At 55.4% G+C, this 23,245-nt stretch overlaps 2 protein-coding genes across 4 annotated transcripts; both read left to right on the top strand.

Annotated features, from left to right (window-relative positions):
- Nucleotides 1-112: 112 nt before the first annotated feature.
- On the top strand, nt 113-10,839 carry LOC137474586 (extracellular serine/threonine protein kinase FAM20C-like). Of its 3 annotated transcripts, none has more exons than XM_068191266.1 (11): nt 113-512; nt 621-5,101; nt 6,539-6,714; nt 6,802-6,880; nt 7,386-7,478; nt 7,664-7,779; nt 8,075-8,255; nt 8,371-8,480; nt 9,162-9,243; nt 9,355-9,414; nt 9,496-10,839. In XM_068191266.1, exons 2-11 carry the CDS (start codon nt 4,623-4,625, stop codon nt 9,728-9,730), a joined length of 1,611 nt encoding a protein of 536 aa, XP_068047367.1. In that variant the 5' UTR covers nt 113-512; nt 621-4,622; the 3' UTR covers nt 9,731-10,839. The 3 variants fall into 3 exon arrangements, with proteins under 3 accessions (XP_068047367.1, XP_068047368.1, XP_068047369.1); XM_068191267.1 differs by having other exon boundaries at nt 113-1,018; nt 1,504-5,101; XM_068191268.1 differs by having other exon boundaries at nt 113-2,690; nt 3,013-5,101.
- Nucleotides 10,840-11,876: 1,037 nt separating this feature from the next.
- On the top strand, nt 11,877-23,137 carry SUN2 (Sad1 and UNC84 domain containing 2). Its single transcript, XM_068191263.1, has 18 exons — nt 11,877-11,973; nt 12,389-12,546; nt 13,132-13,304; nt 13,451-13,585; nt 13,776-13,871; nt 14,063-14,156; nt 14,342-14,412; nt 14,669-14,796; nt 15,127-15,348; nt 15,429-15,506; nt 15,594-15,637; nt 16,719-16,884; nt 16,970-17,197; nt 18,568-18,652; nt 18,740-18,855; nt 19,002-19,169; nt 19,588-19,680; nt 19,797-23,137. Exons 2-18 carry the CDS (start codon nt 12,419-12,421, stop codon nt 19,908-19,910), a joined length of 2,139 nt encoding a protein of 712 aa, XP_068047364.1. The 5' UTR covers nt 11,877-11,973; nt 12,389-12,418; the 3' UTR covers nt 19,911-23,137.
- Nucleotides 23,138-23,245: the final 108 nt, after the last annotated feature.

Here is a 23,245-nt window from a genome sequence, read left to right as displayed (position 1 = left end):
AATAAGTAAGTCATGGTGTAGCACAAGCAGAGGCCAGTGACAGTTCTGTCCTGCTGGCTTCCTGTGTGACTCTCATCCTCCCTGTTCAGTTCCTTTTACCAGTGCAAGCCACTCTGGTGAGGAGGGTTGCCAGGCCCATGGTGCTGCTGGCCACATCCCTCTGTCCAGGCAGCTGTCTAAGCAGTTGCAGCAAGGGAATGTAACTGTGTCTGCTGCCTCAAAAGTGTGCCTCAGCTCTGACTGTTGGAGTCTCGTATTTGTAGCTTCCTTCATTTTCAGGTTTCCTCTCAGAATGTTGCCAGCTGACACCTCTAGTCCATAGTTAAGTCTGAAGGATCTTTCTGCATTAATGCCTGTGATGGATCAACCTTATCCCTTTTTCTGAACCTCAAGTGTTATGCTAGAGATATCCTTTCTCAATTTCATTGTGTCAGGGAGCCAGGAATTGGAGGAATATGAAGACAACTAAGAATTATTTCAAATTCGGACCATCTGTGCTTGGCTGGGCCAGGGTAGGTTGGTACTGTGATTCCTGCCCCATGATCAGGATTGCTGTACTGTGTGGAAGAGCCCAAATCCCCTGAGCTGTCTCATCATGCAGTTGTTCTGTGTCCCTCCAGCTGGCTGCCTGTATGTGAAGATAGTGCTATTGACAACACTTTCTGCAGCTGGCAGGTGGAAAAGATTATTTCATCTTCTGCAACTTTCTGTCTCTTCTAAATTCAGAGCAGGAGGTAAAGTCTTTGAAATGCCCTATGCTGAAGTGGGATGATCCCTTCAGCCATACCACAGTCACTTTAATTGTGCCTCTTTCGCACTAATGAATAATTAACTGCTCTGTGCATATGCACAGGCACTGGTCATGGGCATCTCTGCAGGGTCGTGGTGACCTGCAGATGACCACAGGGAGCTGTTGACATCAGCACACAGTCTCTTGGACTTGATGGTTGTTTATCTTCTTGGCCTCCAGCTGACCAAAGCTAATGTCTCTGTGACCTGCATTGGCAACAAGGGAAGGGTGAGTGCTCCCTAGCCTTCTCGAAGCCCGAGTCTGCAAACAGATTGAGGTGAGCTAGGTGTGGATGTGCAGCAAGTCAGCTCCTACACTGCCCTTCTCACCAGGTAAGTGCACGGTGGCTCACAGGAGAGTGGCAGGCTATTTTTATTCACAAGGGTAACAGCTTTCCTACAGGAAGTCAACTTGAGGCAAACCTTTTTTGGGTGGTTTGCATTCCTGTCATTTGCATTGTACCTGAAAGCACAAGCCTCAGCCTTCCAAAATGTTGTGTGTTAGAGCCCCTGCCCTGAGGCAAGCGTTCAGTCAGATCCATTGTCCTGCCTGTTGCAAGTTGAGCCATGCTTTGCTGGCCCCTGTGTGTTAGAAAAAAGACTTTCATCCTCCTTTTGCTGTGGACCTGGAATATCTTTGGGCATACTTGTAATTTTCAGAGGAGTAAGGTTTATGGATCAGAGATGGAACCTTGTCCTGTGTTTTCCCACAAGAGACCCCTCTGTGGCTGATTAACCTGCTGGATCCAGTCCAAAGGAGGCCATGGAGATGATCAGAGGGCTGAAGCACCTCTGTGATGAAGACAGGCTGAAAGGGTTGGAGTTCTTCAGCCTGGAGAAGAGAAGGCTCTGGAAAGACGTTATACCAATACCTAAAGGATGTCAACAAGAAAGCTGGAGAGGCACTTTTTGGCAAGGCCTGTTGTGATAGGACAAGGGTTAGAGGTTTTAAACTAAAAGAGGTTTGTTCTAGATTGGATATAGGGAAGAAGAAGTCTTTTAGAATGAGGGTATTGGAACAGTTTGCCTAGAGAGGGGGTGGGTGCCCCACCCCTGGAAGCATTCAAGGATAGGTTGGATGAGGCTCTGAGCAATACAGTCCAGTTCAGGTGCCCCATGTCATTGCAAGGACATTGGACTAGGTGACCCCTAAAGGTCCCTTCCAACCCAAACTATGATTCTATGAGGCTTTGGAGCCTCTAAGGCCTCTCTACTTTTCACTATAAAACTGCTCTCACTTGCTGGAGGATTTTTCCTTATGGATTTTCTGTGGAAAGCTGGTAAAGTTGGCAACAGTTTGCTTGCTATTGTGTTTGCCTCTCATTTCTTGCCCCCCTGCATATTGCTGCCATTACCCATCAAAGCATCAGGCTGAGTCAGATGTAGAAAATGAGATGAGAAACGCAGTGATGGATGGGTGGCAGCCAAAATGACTCTTTCTATCCGCCCGTCCCCTAAAGCTGCGATAGTAGCTCAGAGGCTGTGCCTCATGACTTCATCCCTCCCTGCTGAGGGGAGATGGGAACATCATTATCAGCTGCCGATGAGTCTTGATTTGGAGCCAGCAGTGAAAATGTCCTCGGATGTAGGGCTCCTCCTCCGCCCCAAGGGTGACTTGAACCTGCTGGGAAGATGGAGGAAGAGCTGGAGGGGGGGAGATGAGAAGAAAGAGGTGCAAATTCAACCCTGTCTCTATGATGATGTCATGGCAACAAGTCAGGTGATCAGGGCACACTTTGAAGGTCTCCAGCCCTTCTCTGTTGCTGCAGGCTCATGTCTGACTCGCTGAAAAATCTTTTGGTTGATATTTAATGCCAGCATTGAAGTGCTAAGGGTGGCAATTGCCTCATCTAAGCCCCCTGCCTTTGCTTTCCAATGGGATGCTAAATCAGGGTGAGGAGGTAGGATTGCAAGTTTCATTATCTGGGAATGGGACTAACAGTCAGTAGGGTGGCTTCAGCCCATAGGGTCCCTGTGCCCATCTGACTCCAGGACATGAGAAGGAGGCTTCTATCCCCTCCAGCCCCATTTGGAGCTGGTTTGGGGCACTGAAATGAGGAGGTCTCACTCTCTTCAGGGCTGGCTCTGGAATAATGAAACCTGTGGCCCTGCTCCGGGAGCCGAGCCAGCTCTTTTGATGGGATCAGTTAGTACACGGAGTTGGTGTTTTGGTTGGATGGTTGCTGTTTTTCTGAGCCATGACCTAATGATCCCATGTTCCAGCTACAGCCCTTCCTAGGGGCCTTCTGTCTGAAACGTGTGTCCAGACTGAATTCAGCAAACTTCCCGGAGCAAGACGCTGTGTTCCCCCACCCAGGGAAGCCATCTGCTCCCCTCCACCAGCTCCTTCTGCGGGGCTTCGTGCTCGCCAGCCGGGCTGGAAAGCTCTCCTCCTCCTCGCCTGCCCCGGCTCTCCTCGGCCATCTTGCTAGCAGAAGGCTCGGGAACGCGGGGCTGGCTGAATCTGGGGCGGTGATGGTGTCAGCCGGAGGCGGTTTCCAGGCAACTGTCGCGCCGTGGGACACGCGAGCCAAGAACACCGGGGACAGCGCGTTCCCAGCGCGCCGCCTGGGAGGGGACCGAGACGCACACGGAAGGAGCCGGCACAGGACGGAGCGGAGAGGGTAGCGCAGGGATGGCAGTGGAGGAGGGGGTCTCCAGAATAGCCCCTCCTGCCCACTGATCATCATACCCTCCCTGGCTGGGAGTGAGCATTTCCAAGCTGGCTGCTGGTGCCTCTCACGACAAGGAAGAACTACATGATGTATGGGATTTCACATGCCTTCTGCATCCTTTGGAAGGGCAAAGAGAAAATAAACATTATGCCAGACTGTACCACAGCCCCCAGACTTATTGCAGGTGGTCCTGTGTTTGTCTGTCCCTTATCAAATACAAAGCTCCATCCCTACAAGTCATGAACCATTTTTTGTGCATGTATCCCAGCTCTGTGTCCCTGGGTGTCATTGCAAAAGTGAATTTCTTGTAAGAAGAAATGCTCTTCCCTTCCACAAACTGCCAGTCCTCCCCAACACTTGGTGGGTCTTACTGCCCCTCTGTACCAACGCTCAAGGCATTATCCCTACTCCTGCCTGCCTGCCTCCCCCTTCCTGCTTTAGGGGCCCTGGGAACATCCTTGTCCCTGAAACTCACTGGCCTGGTAGCCCTTCCTTACTCTCCCTGCCAGCCTGGCATTTCCCCTTGCAGCAATGTTGATGCTGACATCCCCTTTGTTTTATGCAGCTTGAGTGACTTTTGACAGGGGGCTTGAGTACAACTGATTTTCAATGGATCAGGGAGGGTGATAAAATTGATATGGCCGAGCAATGGAAAGAAAATTCTGGATTCTGAGAGTGCAGGTGTGATGAACATGGGGAATGGGTCTACATAGTGGTTGGCAGGGTGTGTGCTGTAGATGGGCAGAACCATTTGAATGCCCTGTATTTAAGGAAATGTTCTGCAGCCCTGTGCAGGTGACAGCACAGAAAGACAGGACAGTGGGGAGTCATCTGCAGCCATTGCTGTCCCTGAGCCAGCATTGCAGCTATTGATTTGGAACTTGCCCCGTTCACTTTAACCTTGGCAGTGCCAGCTCGACCCTTATCAGCGCTGATAAACCCTGCCACAACCTCCTGTCCCATCCTGGTGGTGTCACACCAGGTGCCGTGGTGACAGATCTTTCCTGCCACTCTGCCCGTGCACCAGTTGGTCTTTTGCTGTGATGCTCTAAATCCTGGAAACCTCTCTCCTATTTTTGCACAGAGGCTGCAGCCACACCAACATCTTTAACCCTGTGTTCATGCCCATCCCTTGCTGAGTGTTTTGTGTGAGGAAGGATGCGGTGGCGGCTGCAAATGCTATTCCAGAGGAAACTGAAAATCGGCTTTCTCTTTCTTCTGTTCTTGGCCCTTCTCGTGCACCTGGCGATGGATTTTGCTCTCCCCACAACCCACAGGTCCTGTGGCTGCGATACTAAAGTATCAAAATCCGTGGATGTCCTGTCAGGCAGCCCCATGCCAGCCAGCCTCAAAAAGCTGAGCCTGCGAATCCTTCAGGATTTCAGTGGAAGCAACGGTTCCTTGGAGAAAAGTTCCCAGCCAGAGACAGCGGGGCTGCACTTAAGGGCTGGAGAGCCAGTGGTCCAACAGCAGCATGAAGAGGCGAATGCAAGGTGGACCAAGGGATCAAAGCTGGCAGCACTCTTCGAGCATCCTCTTTACCACATCCCAGTCCCAGAGGTGACAGAGAAAGACAAGCTGTTTATCATCAACCCCATGGAGAAATTCAGCCTGCGCAGTAGCGGGAGTGACGAATGGTGAGGAGCAAGCTCAACCTTAGCTTGCATTTGGGGGATATGTGGGTTTGATGGGACAAGCAGCAGGGACCAAACATAGTTCCCTTCTGTAGATCAACATCCTACCCCAGAAGGGCCCTGATTACTGAGTATGCTATTCTCATATCTCAAATCCTCTCCTAGCCCTGAATTTTTTGGCTGCTACCCATAAGCTTGTAGCGCACAGCAAAACTAAAGGAGACTCTTGAATTATTCGTTGTATTATGGATATCTATTAGGCGATCTCCTCAGCTAATGCAGACTAGCCTGTCGTATCTCTGTCTGTATATGAGGAAGTCCTCACTCTAGATTTCTAACCGGTTTTATTCCCCTCTCTTGGTATGTTGGAGATGCCAAGCCTGAAATTTAGGCACCATTCCTGTCCTGCATTTTGCACAATATTGCCTGACCTTGTTAAGCTTGGCTGTATGATGAGCTCAGAGCTGACGGCTGTCTATTTTAATCTTTGGACTACTAACCTCTAATTAGGAGGGAAGATATTAAAAGCTTTAGCATTGTAACACATAGCAGCTTCCTTATGGAAAGCACACCTTCCAAAAGTGGTTCCTGCTAGAACTGGGAGAGAATAAAAGCTGTCTTAAGAGCTGGGTTCCACAAATGGGCATTTGCCTTTTCTCTGAGGACCACCTATGGGTAGCCTTGGGTCTGGTTTGATGAAATCAATGCACACTGTTTTCCTAGCGAGAGACATGGATTTGGGTTATAGATGCCTTGGGCTAACTGTCCCATTGCAGTGCCAGTGTGTGCTAGCACAGAGGTGGGGCAGATACCCCCGGGGGCTCCCTTGAATGCCAGCAAACTGCAAATTTGCAGGATGCACAGAGTCAGGGATAGTGCTAACCCAAACCTATCCCCCTGGGGAAACCCACCAAAGGGGAATGGGTTGTTGAGGATGGGAGTTCAGGTCGGCGGTGGGTATGGCTGGGAAGTCCATGTTTCTCCACCCTTGTTCTGTGTATACACATGTCCCCAGTAAGCACAGGGAGGAGTGTAGCAGACTGTACTCCTGGGAGCCAATCCCTTAGGTAAAAACAGTGAGATTATATGTTCCAGCAGGGAAATAAATGCATGGATGAGAGAAGAAGGATCAACCCAGGGATTTTCCATGGGGGATGGAGGGAAGACACTGTGTCCAATCCAGCCATGCTGGTGGGTCTTCCTGGCCACCATCTTTGGGTGGGATCTGCCAGGTGCCAAGAACCCCATGGAGACCATATGGGGCAGGGAGTTCTGCCACCATGAAACCTGGAAGCCGTCCAGGGCTTGCTCTGGACTTTCTCCCGACTTCACCCTCCACGCACTGGCTCCCAGGAAGGGCCCGGGGACACGGGACCCATCCTGTCCCAACTAAAAGCTGTTGTCATTGTTGTTGGGGTGGTGGTGGCTGTCGGGCTGCAGGGTCAGCAGCAGTAAAGCCGAGACGCTCCTCCCGACAGGGAAGACAGCCTATGACACCTACCCCACCTGGCTCAAATTCCACATCGGCATCAACCGCTATGAGCTGTACCCCCGCCGGGACCCCTTGTTGCTGACGCTCCTCCAGGACTTGGCCACGCAAAGGATCATCAGCTCGGGTACCACCTCCCTGCCTGTACCTCTGTCCACACCCCTGCCCTGCTGCCCGCTGCCTTCCTCCCTCATCCACATGTGCCTCCTTTCAGTCCAGAAGTCCGGCGGGACCCAGCTCAAGCTCATCATGACGTTCCCAAACTATGGGCAGGCCCTCTTCAAGCCCATGAAGTGAGTAGAGCCTGGGAGAACCCTATAACTTACCCACACGGTCCTGTTAGGTAGTGAGGAGTGGCCAGAGGGGACCATGGAGGGAGAAATGGAGAAATGCTTAATGTGCTGCCTCACTTCAGCACCTCCATCCCAAAACTGAGGCGAGCAGAATGGTCCCGTTTCCCTTTCTTTCCCTGGTGATGCTTGCTGCAAACTGGATGCAGCTTGTGATGGGGTAGTGACCTCCAGTGGTGGAAAGAAGACGGTGGTCCATGAGGACCATCCAGGAGCCTTCAGTCCATGAGGGCTTCCCCACCCCTTGAGAGGGAGGCAGGGGTTGCATGAGAGCCTGGATAGGGGGCTTGGAGCCATCCACCCATCAGGAAGTGACTGGAGGAGACTGGGTCTGGCTGTGTCTCCAGTATCACAAGGGAACACAAGATGAGTGGTGGTTTGGAACTAATCCCATGCTTGGAGTGACCCCATCCATGATGATTGCCCCCACTGTCCCCTCTCCTTCCAGGCAGACCCGGGACCAGGAGACCCCCATTGATTTCTTCTACTTCTCAGACTTTGAGCGGCACAATGCAGAGATTGCAGCCTTCCACCTGGACAGGTGAGCATAAGCTTTGCATCCAAGCCTGCCCTCCCATACTGGCAAAGCACCAGAGAAACTGCTCCTTCATCCCACCGCTCGCTCCCTGTTGTGAGGGATACCTGTGTCTCCTGTCAGTTTTAATAACCCGCTATTATTAAACCAGATGAGGTCAGTAAGAAATTGTTCCAAGTTCTGTGTTTCAGGATCCTGGATTTCCGGCGAATTCCTCCAGTTTCTGGCCGTTTGGTCAACATAACAAAGGAAATTCGGGATATCACCACAGACAAGAAACTGGCCAAGACTTTCTTCATCTCCCCAGGTGAGCTTTCATGCTCTCCATCCTCTCCTGTGGCCACCTGAATGGAGCTCACCTGGTGCTGGCTGCTGCTGCCCTGGCTCCCCCTGCACTCAGACAAACTATCCCACTGGGGATTGTTCCAGCTCCCGTGGGTACCCTGCACAGGCCTTTGCTCCTCACAGCCTCCCTTGCCATTGCTTTGCTGGTGGCATGTGGCCAGAGTGCATGGAGCATCCTTCCCTGGCTGTTTGCTGGACCACTCTGCCTGGGGGTGCCTTCCTTCTCTTTGTCAACCTTTGTTTTGTCACCTGGCCAGCGGGTAACGTCTGCTTCTACGGGGAGTGCTCCTACTACTGCTCCACCGAGCATGCCCTCTGCGGCAAACCGGACCGGCTGGAGGGCTCCATGGCTGCCCTGCTCCCTGACAAGACCCTGGCCAAGCGCCGCTCCTGGCGCAGCCCCTGGCGCCGCTCCTACCACAAGAGCAAGAAGGCTGAGTGAGATGGGGCATGGGGGGTGTGGGGACGTGGGCCAGCAGAGCCATGGGATAGGAGGGGGCTTCTCCACAGCTGCTCTCACGTCCCCATTGTCCTCCCCGGCCTCTGCCACCAGGTGGGAGCTGAACCCCAACTACTGCGCTCAGGTGCGACAGACGCCGCCCTACGACAGGGGCCATCGCCTCCTCGACCTCATCGACATGGCAATCCTCGACTTCCTCATGGGTGAGCCCCTCTGTGCCTGTGCTGAGGGCTGTGGAGGTCCCTCAGGACCTAGAGGCCCAAATGGCTCCGTGTCCTGTGGTACTATGCCCTGCGAGGTTTGTGGGCCAAACTGTTGTTCAGGCTGCAGTGAGCTGCAGTCCTACTCACAATGAGAGCACAGGACTGTGCCACAAGGGCATTTCCCAGGCAGAACTCAAAGGTCAAGAGATTCTGGAGAGACCCCAGCTGAATACCTTGGACATGGGGACCACCTTCCAGCATGCTCTCACATGCAGCCCCTGCAGAGCCAGAGGTGGAGATGATGCTGCCCAGGGGTCTTGCTGCCTCTCCTGTCCCTGGGCCACTTCTTCCTCCCTGCGCTGTCCCCTCAACAGCATCTGACTGGGAGAGTTTCCCATCTCCTAATTCCTGACCACCCAGCCATGCCTTTGCCATTACTTCTGCTCCATTTGCCACTGTTGTCCCTCTGTGGGGCTGCTGGGATGAGAAGGGGCCTGGAGGCCATGGGGTCTCTGCTCAGTTCCCCTGCACAGGCATGGCCACCAGATGGAAAAGTTAAGAGGTGCCTCCAACCCTTTTCCCTGGGCTCTGGGTTTCAGTCTCACACCAGAAGAGTGCTCTGTGTCTTTGCTCCCATCTTCCAGCCCACAACCTGATGCCAAATTTGTTGGCCCGCCACAGGCAACATGGACCGGCACCACTATGAGACCTTTGAGAAATTTGGGAATGACACTTTCCTGCTCCACCTGGACAACGGTCGCGGGTAAAGCTGGGGAGTAGGGGGCAGAAATCACAGCAGAGGGGTGGGGGGAGACCTCCAGTCTTGCTGAAATGCTGCCCTGACACATCCTTATGGGCTTCTCCCCACACCCAGCTTTGGCACACACTCACGCGATGAACTGTCCATCCTGGCCCCTCTCCAGCAATGCTGCAGGTAAGGGGCTGCCCCCACCCTGGATCTGCTGTTGGGAAGAGGCTCCTCCTATTGAGACCTCTCCCTCCTCATCTCTGGCAGCATCAAGAAGTCGACTTACCTGCGGCTGCAGCTGCTGGTCACCCAGCCCTACCGCCTGAGCGACGTGCTGCGGGAGGCACTGGCCGCAGATCCACTGGCCCCTGTCCTGGCTGAGCCCCACCTGCAGGCACTGGACCGGCGCCTGCGGAAGGTGCTGGTGGCGGTGGAACACTGCCTGGCCAGGGCAGCCCACCAGGAAAAGGTGCTGGTGGATGATGTGGGGCCATGGGTGTGACGGGGGCTGGGTATCCTGCTGGATTGGGCTGTTCTGGTGTGCTGCCGAGGGCGATGTGGGGATCGATGTGCAGCTCTGATTCTGTGTAGCGTCAGCTTTTGGAGGCACCAGAGCTGATGGTGTGATGAACCAGGAAAGCAGGTTGCAAGGATAGGTGGGACAGGGAGGGAATTTAAATAAAAAGGTTGGCCTAGTGGAGAAGACACAAGCTGTGATCTTCCCCACCAAGGCTGCTTTCCCAGCCCTGGCCTGTCCTTGCATGCCTGGATGTGTCACTTCAGCCCTCCAAAGCCTTTTAGGAAAGGGTAGGGATTTTTCCTGCCTTTCCCCAGCAAGAACTGCCAAACTGCTGGCAACAGCTGGCAACCTCCTTCTGCCCCACCCCCACGCCCAGCACGGTGATGCCCTGGTGACCCCCAAAAAGAGAGCTGAGACTTCCCACTGCTGGTGTGGGGTAAATGAGGCAGAAGCTCCCAGCTACACACCACTTATCTTTGCCCCAGTCTTCCCACACCCACTCAAAAACTCCCATGGCTCTGACATCACCACCTCCTCCACAGGACCAGGGATGCAGCAAGGACAGACCCCACTCCCCTCAGAACATCTTCCCAAATCCCCCAGGAACTGCCTCTGACTCCCTTCACACCCAAAAATGTGGCTCCTGAAGAGGGGATGGATTGACCTGGGGCTATGCACCCTACTTAGTGCCTGGTGGCTCAGCACCCAGCTTATCCCCTGAGCCTCCCAGGGGGGTTAATCCATGCAGGGTTACGTCAGCTGGAGCAGGTGCCATTGTGACAGCCACTGCCACTGTGCCCAGGTTGGGACACGAGATTGCCATCTGCACTGCCAGAGATAAAGGTGCCACTGGGGAGAGGAGATGTCTTCTGTCCCAGCCAGACACTTGCAAAGGGATGGGAAGCCACGGGAGGGGGTGAAAAAAGGGCAGCTGGCACAGTGAGAGATGGAGCTGGAAAAGCTAGGCAGAGATTTTGGCTGGAACAAAAAATGGGCTCAAAAGGAAGGGAAAAAAAAAAAGAAAAGGGAGACAAAGAGGATCTGTCTGCATTACACAACGGGGCTGGGGACGCTGAATCGGGGTTTGTTGCGGTGTGCCCCCCCAGTGCTGACAGCACGTCCTCCTGCCACTGCCCTGGCTTGTGCCCCAAAGCCCAGTACATGGAGGAAAAGGTTTCAGGGCTGTTTTGCAATAGGTTCCTTCCCTTCTGCCAGCTTCCTAGTTTTTTTTTTACTCTTTATATAAATACCTTTTTGCCCTATATGCAAAGCCAGGGGGACCATTCCTGCACCCTGCCCCACAGAGATAGCCTGAACAACTGTGTCCAGATACAGGTGGCCAGTTGCCCTGACTGTCAGAGCTCCCCCAGGCAAATCTTTTTCCGAGGCACCGTCAGATTTAAAACGCGAGGTGTGGGGGGGTGGCTGGTTTTTTTCAGCCTGGTGAGTTTGCACAAGGTCCGTTCAAGGTCCCGTGGGAGCAGCCCGGTTTGGCTCACACGCCCCTGACGAGCCTGCCCAGCCGCCCGTGGGGAAGAGCAGCGGCAGCGGGGTGTCTGGGGCCAGCGGCCCGGGGAGCAGCAGAACACGCCTGCCCAGTCCAGGCGGCGTGGGCACACGGGTGTCGAGCGGGGCTGCCCACGCCCCAGGGAAAGGTTCGGCCCTGTCGCCGTGACGGGTGGTGCGTGGGGTGCGGAGATTTCTCACCCCGCCAGGACCAGCAAACCAGCCACCCCAGAAAAGCCCAAACGGGGCCGGGGTGCAGCCCTGCACCTGGGAGCTCCCATTTTGGGCTAGCATCACCCACGCCCTTGGCTGGCAGCGTGGGCTGACTGCTGCCCGTGCTGGGCACGGCTGAGGAACCCCAGGGCTGAGGTGTTTGGGGACCAGGTCCCGGTGGGCAGCAGAGTGCGGATGGGCCCTCACCACCGCTTCCCCCTCCCCCCCGCCAAAATGATGAAAAGAAAATTAAATTAAAAGAATATGCCTGTGGCGGTAATAATAATAAATAGCAATAATGATGATGATAAAGAAGAGGTCCCCAGAGGCCGGGGAAGCGGTGGCTGCCCCCTCTCCGCGGCGGCGGGCGGGGCGGGGCGGCGCGGGGGGGCCCGGGGGGAGGGCGGGAGGCGGGTGCCGCCTTCCCCCGCAAAACAAAAGGGAGCGGCGGCGAGGGCGGCCGGGAAGGACTGAGGGGATCGTTTCCCGCTGTGCGGCACTTGCCGGTAGGTTTGCGAGGGGAACGGCGCGGCGGGGGCAAAGCCGGGGGCTTGCGGGCGGGCCGGCTCCGTACCGGGGCCTTGGGGGAAAATGTGTCGGGCCGGGGGCGCGGAGGGGCCGGGGGCAGCCGCTCCACGCGCGGGCGGGCCGCGGAGGGGAAAGGAGGCGAAGGGGTTTATCGGCCTGTACGGGGGGGCGGCTCCATCGCGGGGCACCCCACGGCCGCCAGCTCGGGACGGTGTTCGGCGTGGGCCGGGACCCCTGCCACAGGGGTGGGGTCTCCGCCAGTGGGATCCCGCTGAGTGCGTCTCTCCAGGGACCCTGCCGCTGACACTTCCCTCTCTCCCCCGCCCTCTCCCCACTTCCAGGCACCCTGCCACTGACACTTCCCTCTCTCCCTCGCTCTCTCCCCACCCCCAGGTGAAGCGAGCTCCCCTCCGTGCTGCCGCCATGTCCCGCCGCAGCCAGCGCCTTGTCACCACCCGCTATTACCCCGGGGACGAGGATGCCACGACCAGCAGCAGCAGCACATCTCTGCTGGGTGGGACACAGCTCCCCTTCAAGGAGACCACCGGCAGGTTAGCGGGGGGCACGAGTGGGGGGTTCCCCCTGCCCAGATCTGACAGGGGCGGGGCATTCCATCCCGCACCACGCACCGGGCACCTTCCTGCGTGGGGTGTGGGGACAGCTTGCAAAAGGGAGCGTGACGGTGAGCCCGACGCGTTCCGGCACGGCCGCCTTGGCACTGGCTGTGCCCCTGCTCCAGCCACAGCCCCGCGCTCCCAGCGCAGGCACCTCTGCGTCCCCGCGGGCCCGGCACAGGAGCCTGCCGTGGGTGGCCGGGTGCCAGCCCCCAGCTGCGGCTGATGGCGGGAGGGAGGGAGGGAGGGAGGAGGGAGGGAGGTGCGCTGCGAGTGCCGGCCGGAAAACCGCAGCGGTGCGAGCGGAAGCGATGCCCGGGACGGGCGGGAGGGCTCTGCAAAGCAGAGGTTGCAGCCTCCGAAAGCTGCCGCCATCCGGTGTGGAGGAAAGTGATGCTGGTCGAGGGATTGGGGTGAATTCCCCATTTTCCCCATGAGTGCACTGTGACGACCCCTCCCCGCCCCCCCCCCCTCCCCCCCGTAACCACACGTGTCTGATGAGCCTGTTCTCGCCTCCCGCAGGACGATCAGGAGGAAATCGAGTAGCACAAAGCGCCTCTCTCCCGCCCCCAGCACCCAAACCTCCTACTATAGCGAGTCCATGATGAGCGAGTCCTACCTGGGGGGCAGCCGGGGCCTTGCTGCCCTGGGTAGCTCCATGCTGGATGATGACCTGGACAGCAGCACGTACTGGGGTGAGCCCTCCCACTCTCCTAGGGCAGCTGGGGACCTCCCTGGACACTGGAGAGTGTTGGGGCAACTGCCCAGGCTGGCTGACTGGGTTGCCCCTTGTGGAAGTGATGGTGGTGATTTCTCAGTGGAACTCTGTGTTTTGGGACAGGTGGAGAGCTCTCCACCAGGAGGAGAAGAGGCACGGGGGACACCGAGTCCAGTAAGATCAATGGGGTGCTAGAGAGCAAGACATATGACACCTACACATCTTCATCTGGGTACTCCTCGGAGGATGACTACGCTGGTAGGGATGCACCAGTCTGTCTGTAGTAGCAGGAATGCAGGGGAGGCATCCCCAGGGAGACCAGCTCAGGGCCTGGCTGTACCCAGTGTGCTGCCAGTCCCCACTAGATGCCACCCCCAGTGCAAAGCCTTTGCTGTGGGCAATGCACTGAGATGCTGTCTGCGTTGGTGACTTGCTGCTTCCTTTCCAGGTCACTATTACTCAGGCCAGAGTAGCTCCGGGTCAGGTCTGAGAACTGCAGCCTCCCGGGTGGGCTCCTTCCTCTGGCAGGTGTTCACCTCCCCAGGTGAGTGGCGAGCTGGCCGGGGCACTTCTAGCAGCAGTGTTCTTGCCAGTCAGCATCCCTACTCTCCAGGTGCTGTGTGTGCTTTTCCCTGTTTGGGTGGAGGGGTTTTATCCCTTTGTGATGCCACCCTTGGGCATGGAGGGGACATGTCTGTCAGGACTCCTCCTGAGCCTTGTTTTTTTTCCTGGCAGTTCAGTTCATGGGGTGGCTGTTCTCGGGGCTGGCACGGGCCTGGCGCCGCCTCACTGGCACAGCTTCCCACCTGGACAACGTCCCCTTCTCCAGGTGAGTGTGCTGGGGGGGACACTAGGATGGGGGAAGGATGGGGAAAACCTGCAGGACCCTGGAAAGGGGAGGTGTATTTGGGGTGGTGGGTGTCTTGTCATCTTTGTTTTCCCTCGGGCCCCCATCCAAAGGTGATGGAAGGTGGCTGCAGTCCTACAGGCACCTCTCTCTTCTCCATGCTCCAGGCGCTACCCACGTCTGAAGAGGTCCCTGCTGCTGCTGCTGCTCCTCCTGCTTCTCGCTGCTGCCGCCTACGGTGAGCCACCTCCCTTGATGTGCTGCCCTGAGATCTGGGGCAGTGCAGAGCCTCCCACTGCCATAGCTGGGGGATGGGATGGCCTGGAGCTCAGTGCTCATGGCTTCTTGTAACCTGGTCCATCTGCATCCCCGTGCCAGTGTCTCCTGGTAATCCCTGGAGATGCTGATGGCTGAGCCTCTGCATGTCCACCCTGTCCACTCCTGTGGCCCATTACCAGCCTGTGGTTTTGACCTTCTCATCCTTCTGTGCCCAGGAGCGTGGTACTTCTACCCGTATGGGCTGTCGACACTCAGCCTGCCTTCCTTCCCATGGTGGGGAGCTGGAAAGCTTTCCTCCTCCTCTGATGTTCCTGGGTCAGGGGACCTGACCACGCTGGACCAGGTAAGCCTCAGCAAAGGCACGACGGTGGCCCAGGTGGAATGAGTGCCTTGCAGGGAGAGCTGGGGTGGTGTGATCCGTGGCTGAACAATTGCTTCCGGTGTATGAGGAATAATGGAGAATGGGGCAGATGATGGCCACACACTGGCTCCCCCAGCTTGTGGCCATCTCACTCTTGGGGCATCCCAGGGATGGAGCCTTCTCCTGGGAAGCAACAGATGAATAAGATGTCACTGACTGGGGAATGAGCGGTGAGGGTCCCCTTTCACAGGGTACCTGTGGAGGAGGCACTTCCCTGGAGGGCTGCATCACACCCGGATTTTGTCACTGCAGGGGGGACACCAACTCCTGGCTCGCTTCCAGTCCCTGGAGAAGCGCTTTGAGGCACTGGAGGCTGAGCTGTCGCGGTGGGAGCTGCGTCGTGGGGCGGCAGCAGTGACAGCAGGGGGAGAACCACCCCCGGGGGACATCCTTGTGCTGCTGGAGGGGCTGGTGAGCCGCCGGGACGCGGGGCTGAAGGAGCATCTCCACACCGATATGGCCAACCACCTCCAGGTGAATGACACGAGGAGTGCAGGGAGATGGGGGTGGGTAGGGCCAGGCTCTGATATTCCACCCTGTTCCTTGTCCTTCAGGGTGAGCTGGATGTGCTCCGAGCTCAGGTGCAGAGGGATTTGGACGGGCGCCTGGGCAAGATGGCACAAGCTTCCCAGGTAAGCAGATGAGCATGTGGTGACACCTGGACAGGACACCCTCAGCAGTGGTGTCACGGGTCTCACCCCTTCCCCTTTTCCTGGCAGGAGATGGAAGCACGCTTGCTGGAGCTGAACTCGCAGTGGCAGAGGTAAGACTGGCTGTGGGGCAGGGCCATTGCTCTGTTGGGGGCAGGCAGGTAGCTGGGTGAATTCCCCTCAGCCAGGCTGAGGGTTTGCAGGCCTGGCTGGGGACAAAGGACAGATCAAGAGGCATAGTCTGGGGAGGAAAGGAAGGAGGGATACATATGTGGGTGTCTGTAGGAGCCAGCACTGTGCCCTTCTGGCCAAAATGGCCAGTGGTATCCTAGAGTGCATTAGGAAGGGCACTGTCAGTAGGTTGCTGGAGGTGATTTTGTACCTTTGTCCCTCTACCCAGCCCTAGTGAGGCCACCTCTGGAATGCTGTGTCTAGTTCTGGGCTCCTCAGTAGCAAAAGGGAGACATGGAGCTCCTGGAGCGGGTCCAGCAGAGGGCTATGGAGATGATGGATGGACTGGGGAATCTCTCTTATGAAGAAGGGCTGAAGGAGCTGGGCCTGTTCAGCCTTGAAAAGAGACAACTGAGAGGAGAGCTCATCAATGTCAATGGCTGAAGGGAGAGTGACAAGAGGTTGGAACCAGGCTCTTCTCAGTGCTGCCAAGCAGTAAGATAAAAGGCAATAGGCAGAAACTGATGCACAGGAAGTTCCACCTGAATATGAGGAAGAACTTCTTTACTGTGCAGTGGCTGCATGCTGGAGCAGATTGCCCAGAGAGGTTGTGGAGTCTCCCTCACTGGAGATAGTCCAAAACCATCTGGATACAATCCTGTGCCAGTGCTCTGGGATGACCCTGCTAGAGCAGGGAGGTTGGACCAAATGACCCACTGTGGTCTGTTCCAGCCTGACCCATTCTGCGATTCTGTGGCTGGCAGCAAGGCTCCAAGAGCAATGGCAGCAAATGACCTTTGCCACTGTTGTTTTGCATCACTGTGAATGTGGTCCTTCAGCTGAGGGGTGAGCTGGGGATGCTTTCCCATGGGATGCAGTAGAAGAGGTCACTGCTACTGGAATTAAAACTGGGTCTGGAGATGAGGTTGAGCATAGGTGATGTGGGATGAACCTCTTCTTCCAGTTTGCAGAGGGGAACTGGGCCTATTGGCTCGAGGTTTTGTTATCTTTCTCTTGGCACAGCTCGGTACAGGAGAGCCTGCGAGGGACTTTCCAGCAGGAGGTGGGCAAGCTGGAGCAGGAGATGGCAGTGCTGAGGAGGGAGCTGGCAAGCCTCAAGTCAGACCAGGAGGTGATGGGGAAGCATGTGAAGGGGATACTGGAGCAGCTGAAGACAGTGCGGGCTGATGTGAGTCCCCGGTCCCCAGCCTGTTTGGCAGAAAGGCAAGCAAGGGTCCCTGCTCTGGGGCTGAGCTCTGTCCGCACCGTTCCAGGTGGAAGCGCAGTTCCCAGTGTGGATCAGTAGGTTCCTGTCACAGTCCCAGCAGGATGGTGCCGCTGCCTTCATCCTCCAGCGGGAAGACTTGCAAGCAGAGCTCCAGGCTCTGGAGCACAAGATCCTTGCAAAAGTCCGGGAGGACCGGAGACTGTCAGCACGGGATGCTCAGGCAGGTATTGGAGTGGCCCTGCGGCAAGGAGGGACTGCAGGAGTGACAGAGGAGGTGAGTACTGGCCTGAGCCCTAGGGATATGAGGTGACCACAGAGTTGGGCCCTGTGCCCCACTTCGTGTGTGCAGGGGGCTGGCATGTGTGCCTGGCAGATGGCAGAGGCATTGGGAGAGCCCCCACAGCTGGGATATTGATCCTGGGCTCACAGAATACAAGAGCACCCTTGAAACTCCTTCTCTGCCACTCCCTTCTCAGTTTGTGCTTGCTCTGTGCTCTGGAAGGGGTCACAGGTGGTAATACCTGCAGCCCTGCAAGGCTCTCACTTGTCGCTGCTGTATTGAGGGCAGGTGAATAAAGCAACACGACTCCTGTGTCTTCTCAGAAGGCAAAAGCTGAGTTTATTAGAAACCACACATTCTTTTTTATAGACAGTTACCATAAAGGTGGACCTGATTGGTCCTTAATCAATATCCCTCACACCAGTGGCTAATTAGGAACAACACCCTTCTTGTAAACATCTTAAAATTAACAAGAAGTTCAAAACACCAGCTGCAGGATTGTTTTAATTCTTTCTCTGAACTTTCTCAAAACTTCCCAGAGGACTATCTGGGAAACTTTATCTGACTTTCTTCTCTGACCAGTTCTCAGCATCCACACTTACTATCTTTAAAATCCAAGCTTCTGCTAGTGCACCCTTCACCCAGAACGTGGGAGAGGTGCCAACAAGGCTTCCATGGGTGGAGCATCTTGTTTATCCCCATTCTTCAGCAGTGCTGCGGAGCTGTTTGGTGCAAAGCATTTCAGCAGAATGACACCAAGGGGAAAAAATGAGCCTGCTTGCTTTGGAAAGAGTTGCTGGCAATTCCCTGTGGAGGTAGTGGAGGGGAGGGATCAAGCTGGGATTAGCAGTCCCCATAGTCTGTGTGAGCTTTGTGCACTCCATGAAGTTTAGACCCAAAGTGGTGCTGCAGAGTCCTAGCTCCTTAGGCTGGCTTTGGCTCCAGAAGGATGTTCCAGCCATCTCCTCATTTTCTGGATGAGGAGAGCTCCCATCAATCCTGTGGGACAAGGCAGGAGGGACCAGCTGATTATTCTGGGTGGTCTGTCAGGTTGTGTCTGGTGCTACCTCTCCTCCCTCTGGGCCAGCCCCTCTTGGGGACAGGCAAGTGCAGTGTGCCTGGGTGCTGCCCCTTCACTGCACAGCTCCTCTCCCCGGGGTATTTTTAGCAACCTCTAACAAGGTTTCCCAGCCAAATGCACGTCCTCTTATTTTTGCCACGGTGATTCATCCCCTGGCTGCTCTATCCTGTGGCTGTTTTGCGGGAAGGTCCTTGCACTCTCTGTCCCTGCAGGGGCAGGCGGGTGGGGGGCAGGATGCCTGCCTCAGTTTGTCACCCTCCTGTGCTCTCTGCTCCCGCTGCAGCAAGTGCATCTCATCGTGGGCCAGGCCCTGAAGCGCTACAGCGAGGACCGTGTGGGAATGGTTGACTATGCCCTCGAGTCAGCAGGTAAGGTGGTCAGGACGAGCCAGCTGTCCTGGGGAGGTGACACAGGGGCTGGCCTGCAGCTTACCTGCTGCCATCCCCTCATGCCAGGGGCCAGCGTCATCAACACTCGCTGCTCAGAGACCTACGAGACACGGACAGCGCTGCTGAGCTTGTTCGGCATCCCCCTGTGGTACCACTCACAGTCCCCCCGTGTCATCCTGCAGGTGGGCGCTGACTGGGAGGGCTGGGCTGGTTCTCATGGAGGTTTTATTGGGCTTCGACTGTTGCTCCAAGCCAGCAGCCAGGCTGGTGGGAGAAAAATGACTCTGATGGTGGTAACATTGCTGGCGTCTCACTTCCATGCTCATAGCCAGATGTCAACCCTGGGAACTGCTGGGCATTTCGTGGCTCCCAGGGCTTTGCTGTCATCCGCCTCTCTGGCGTTATCCGCCCCACGGCCGTGACACTGGAGCACATCCCAAGAGCCCTCTCACCGCAGGGGACAATCCCCAGTGCCCCCAAGGACTTTGCTGTCTATGTGAGTGCCCTCACCCAGACCTGAGGGGGGTGGGGGGAACACAGTGGGAGGGTGCTGGAAGGGATGGCTATCAGACCCCATACCTGGCTGTGGGGTGCTCTGAGGGGGTTGTCTTACCCTGAAGAAGACAAAGAAGCAATACTGGTGGGGAGAGGGGCATCACCGGGTTTCAGAAAGAGTTTGGGGGGGACACAGGGACAAAGGGGCTTGAGTAGGTGTAACTTTTGGTCTTGCCCCCTTCATCCTTCCCCACTGGTCCCTGTTCCCATTTGTCTATTTTGACCTGGAAGAGCAGGAGTGGGGGCCAAGCACGCTTGCGTCTCCCTCTCCTTCTTCTGCCCGGGATGTGTACATCACCTCTGGTCTCCCTCTCTGATGACCCCTGGTTCTCCCTTTCTGCCTCCCTGCCCTTCCATAGGGTTTAAAGGAAGAAGGAGAGGAGGAGGGTCTTCTCCTTGGACAGTTCACCTACAACCATGATGGCGACCCCATCCAAACATTTTACTTGGAGGTAAATACTTTGCCCCTGGAGCACCTGATCCCCGAGAAGAAAATGGGGCCTCTGGGGTCTCTTGAGCCGTAGAGAGCCCTCAAGGTCTCAGGTTTTTCTTTTCCCTCCTCCCCAAGGGTGACTCCATGGGCACATACCAGCTGGTGGAGCTCCGGGTGCTGAGCAACTGGGGCCACCCCGAATACACCTGCATCTACCGCTTCCGTGTGCACGGGGAGCCGGCGCACTGACCCCCGGCCCCGCGCGGGATGAGGATGCTGCCGGGCTGACAGCAGGAGGGGATGCGTCTGGTTCACTGCTTCGCACGTAGAAATCCTGGCATGTGCCAGCAGCCGCCCCTGGAAGCTGCTCCCCTAGGGGAAAGAGAAGAGCTGGTGTTGAAGGGGTGAGGCTTTCACTCTTCCAAGGACCAGGGTGGTGAGGCAAGAGCATCCCATGTGGGTCCTAGCGCAGCCTGGCTTGTTTTCTGTGTGTATGGGACGTTTTAACTTTTTAAGCTAACTTTGTATCGGGTTTGCGCTGCCCCTCTTCCTGTTGTCCCACTCCTTTCTAGCATGGCCAGGGCTTGGGAAAGGGGTGTGTCATTTTGTGATGCGCTTCATGCAGGCTTGGGTGCAGGAGATCGCTGTGTGGGACCACGGTGCCTGACTCAGTGCTGCCAGAGTAGGTGGGAGCCACTAGTTGTGGCCACCAAGTTCCCTCCACGCAGGGTCACTTCTCTTGCCTTGGTGTTGGTTTGGGTAAAGATCTCCAGCCCTCCAATGCTGGGTCGGCAGAGAGGAAATAAGACAGTATTAATGAAGTATTAACATAAAACTAATGGTTTGGGGCAGCAGGAGGAGAGGAGCGTGGCACATGTTGGTGGCAGAGCCTACCTTGGTGCTGCCGTCCAGCCACTCAAGCCCTCCTGCTGACAGTAGCTGAGTTGGGTGTTACCGATGCTGGTGGCCTCCCTGGCTGGCTGCCTCCCAGTGTTAAGCTTGATGATGCTATTGAAAATTCCTGTTGCCTGCTTTTCATTTGGGGTTTGTTCTGATATATTTTTTTTAAGAGGGGTGGGGAGGGGAGCTATTTTCCAGTTGGGGTGTTGAGGTTGGCTTTTTTGTCGGGGGGGGGTTTGTAGTAACAAAGGGAAAAAAGACTTTTTCCATGCAATTTGTACTTAACCAGAGAATGTTACATGGTTCCACTTGGATGAGTGGCTTAGATGTGGAGAGGGCTAGAGCTTTGTTTAGTAGAATAGCATACACAGTAGGATAAGCTAGAATAAGATGAGCAGAGCCGTTTAAAATACGGGCCTCACATTGTTGGTGGCTTGGTAGCTGGGGTCCTCTGTGCACTGCTGCTGGTGGGGTGCTGGAGGCATTCCTGCCCTCCTTTCTCTGGATGTCCTCTGAGACTGCAATGCGTGGCTGTGGCCTCTTGCCCATGGCTGCATCTGTATATACTTGACTGTTAGCAGCAAGTGGAGCTGCTGCCCCAGGGCTCTGCAGGGCTCCTGGGGGGGAGATGTGGCAATCGCCAGGGCTTGCAGGTGCCAGCATGCAGAGCCACCCCCTGCCGACGGGGCTCCCTCAGCTCTCGGGTCCTCGATGGCAGATGGCTGGTGTGGGCTGACCTCCTTTCTCTTGGAAGGGCTCCCTTTTCCTCCTACCTCTCCTTACTGGCATTGCACTGTTCTCTGAGCCCTGGCTGTGGGAGGACTGGGCTGGAGCAGGAGGGGGAGCTCTGCCTGCAGTGGGCATGTAAACCTTGTCTGTACTGTTGGGATGGGTGGAGGCACAGCAGGGGTTTGCAGGAAGGATGCACAGGTTGCCTGCATCACACTGTTTGGCTTATGTTACTGGATGGTGTTAACAGCCTCCAGGTTTGTGTTGTGTTTCATTGAAAGAAAAGCTTAAGGGCTCATGGTCAGTGTTTCAGCCCTGTCCAGTGCTGGTATCATCCTTCCCCTGACACCAGGAGAGCACCATGTATTGATTTCCCCCTCTGGTGGTCTCTGCTTGAAGCACTGTAGGCATAGAGGAGGAGAACAAGGGGCTGAAGAAGTGTCTCCTTTCAGCATCAGGCAGAGCTGCTGAGCCTTGACTCCTTCCGTGCCAGCCTGGGAGGGTGAGGGTGGTGGCTGTACACCCCTTCTTGGAGCAAGGGGTCTCCTTGCTCCAAGCAGGGGAAGTGAGCTCAGAGGGCACAGTCCTGTCTCCAACAGGTTAAAATTACCCTGTGGAGCCTCTTGCAGAGCTGGGAGGCCCTGCTGCAGGGAGAAAACTGACCTGGAGCCACAGCCAGGGACTATAAATTCTCTCCTATATTGAGCGTAATCTTAATTCTTGGCATCCACAGCCAAAGTTATTTTAAACTTGTCTACAGCTGCCCACTTGCCTTGGAGTCCTGTCCATGAGTGCACTGAGCACATGGAGCTGTGCTTTTATGAATGCCTAGACCTGTTCTGGGTTTGGCAGACCAGCTCCTGTATTTATTTGAATCATAAAGAGAAAGCAGACATGAAGCTCTCCCTTTTTCTCACCTTTCTCTGGCTGCTGGAGCAAGAGCTATAACCATGAGCCTGGGAAAACCCCTTTTCTTACGTTCCTTCTGGCTCCCTGGTCTCTGGCTTGGACTGTAAGAACAAAGTCTTTGCCCAAAAAAAAAAAAAAAAAGATTTTGTGGTAAATCAGGCATGCTGGTGAGGCAGGAAAGGTGACCTCTTCCCCTGAAAAGGGAATTGTAGTGGGATTTCTGCTCCTTCCACGTGGGTGTTAACTGCTGTGTCTGGGTTAGGGAGCATTTGGCTTTACAATGCAAGCTTGCCCTGTCCTTTGGACATGAAAATCTTTGCTCCCTGGAGCTACCAGTGAGAGCTCATCCTGGGGCTTCATGCTCTTTTCTAGCTGGTTTTAGAGGCCTCACCATGCCATCTGTGTGAGGATCCCCAGGAACATATGCTGAGGCTACATGTGGGGTTTTAGCCCCCAAATTCAGCAGCAGTGCTGGGCTGCAGCCTGAGCACCTGTGCCAAGTGCCAGAAGCCGCTGGCTCTCGAGATTGGAGCTTGCAGGATTTCTGCAGCACTTCCCAGAGCTGCAAAAGAAGAGGGCACAGAAAACTGCTGCTTCAGCATGTGCTTCTCTGCCCAGGGGTATTTAATCCTAGAGCTGATGCCGAAGATGAGCCTGGTGAGGCAGGAGAAATGCAGAACAGCTGTGGGAGCAGATTTCTCTTATTTACTCCATTTCCCTCCTGTATTCTCCCTACTTCTCAGTTTGCCCTACACACATGTTACAAATTAGCCCTGCAGAAACAGATGGTTACAGACAGGAGTTTGTGTTTGATGCTGTAGCCTGTTGCAAATGCTGCACTGTTTTGTTCCTTTTATTTTTTAATCAACAGATTGTAATTTATGCCTATGCAAGAAAAAAAAAAAAAAAAGACCAAGACATAAATTATATCAAAACTGCCCAGAGTGTTTTGGATGTTTTGTAACTGAATTTGCTGTTGGGAATGATGCAGAGCTAGTAGATAGACAAAGCTATTCTTGGAGCTGTTCTATGTAGTTTTATGACAA

Source organism: Anomalospiza imberbis, chromosome 5, assembly GCF_031753505.1.
Source record: "Anomalospiza imberbis isolate Cuckoo-Finch-1a 21T00152 chromosome 5, ASM3175350v1, whole genome shotgun sequence".
NCBI classification, from domain to species: domain Eukaryota; kingdom Metazoa; phylum Chordata; class Aves; order Passeriformes; family Viduidae; genus Anomalospiza; species Anomalospiza imberbis.
The sequence above is the reverse complement of the archived record's forward strand: the minus strand, read 5'-3'. Positions and strand labels throughout refer to the sequence as shown.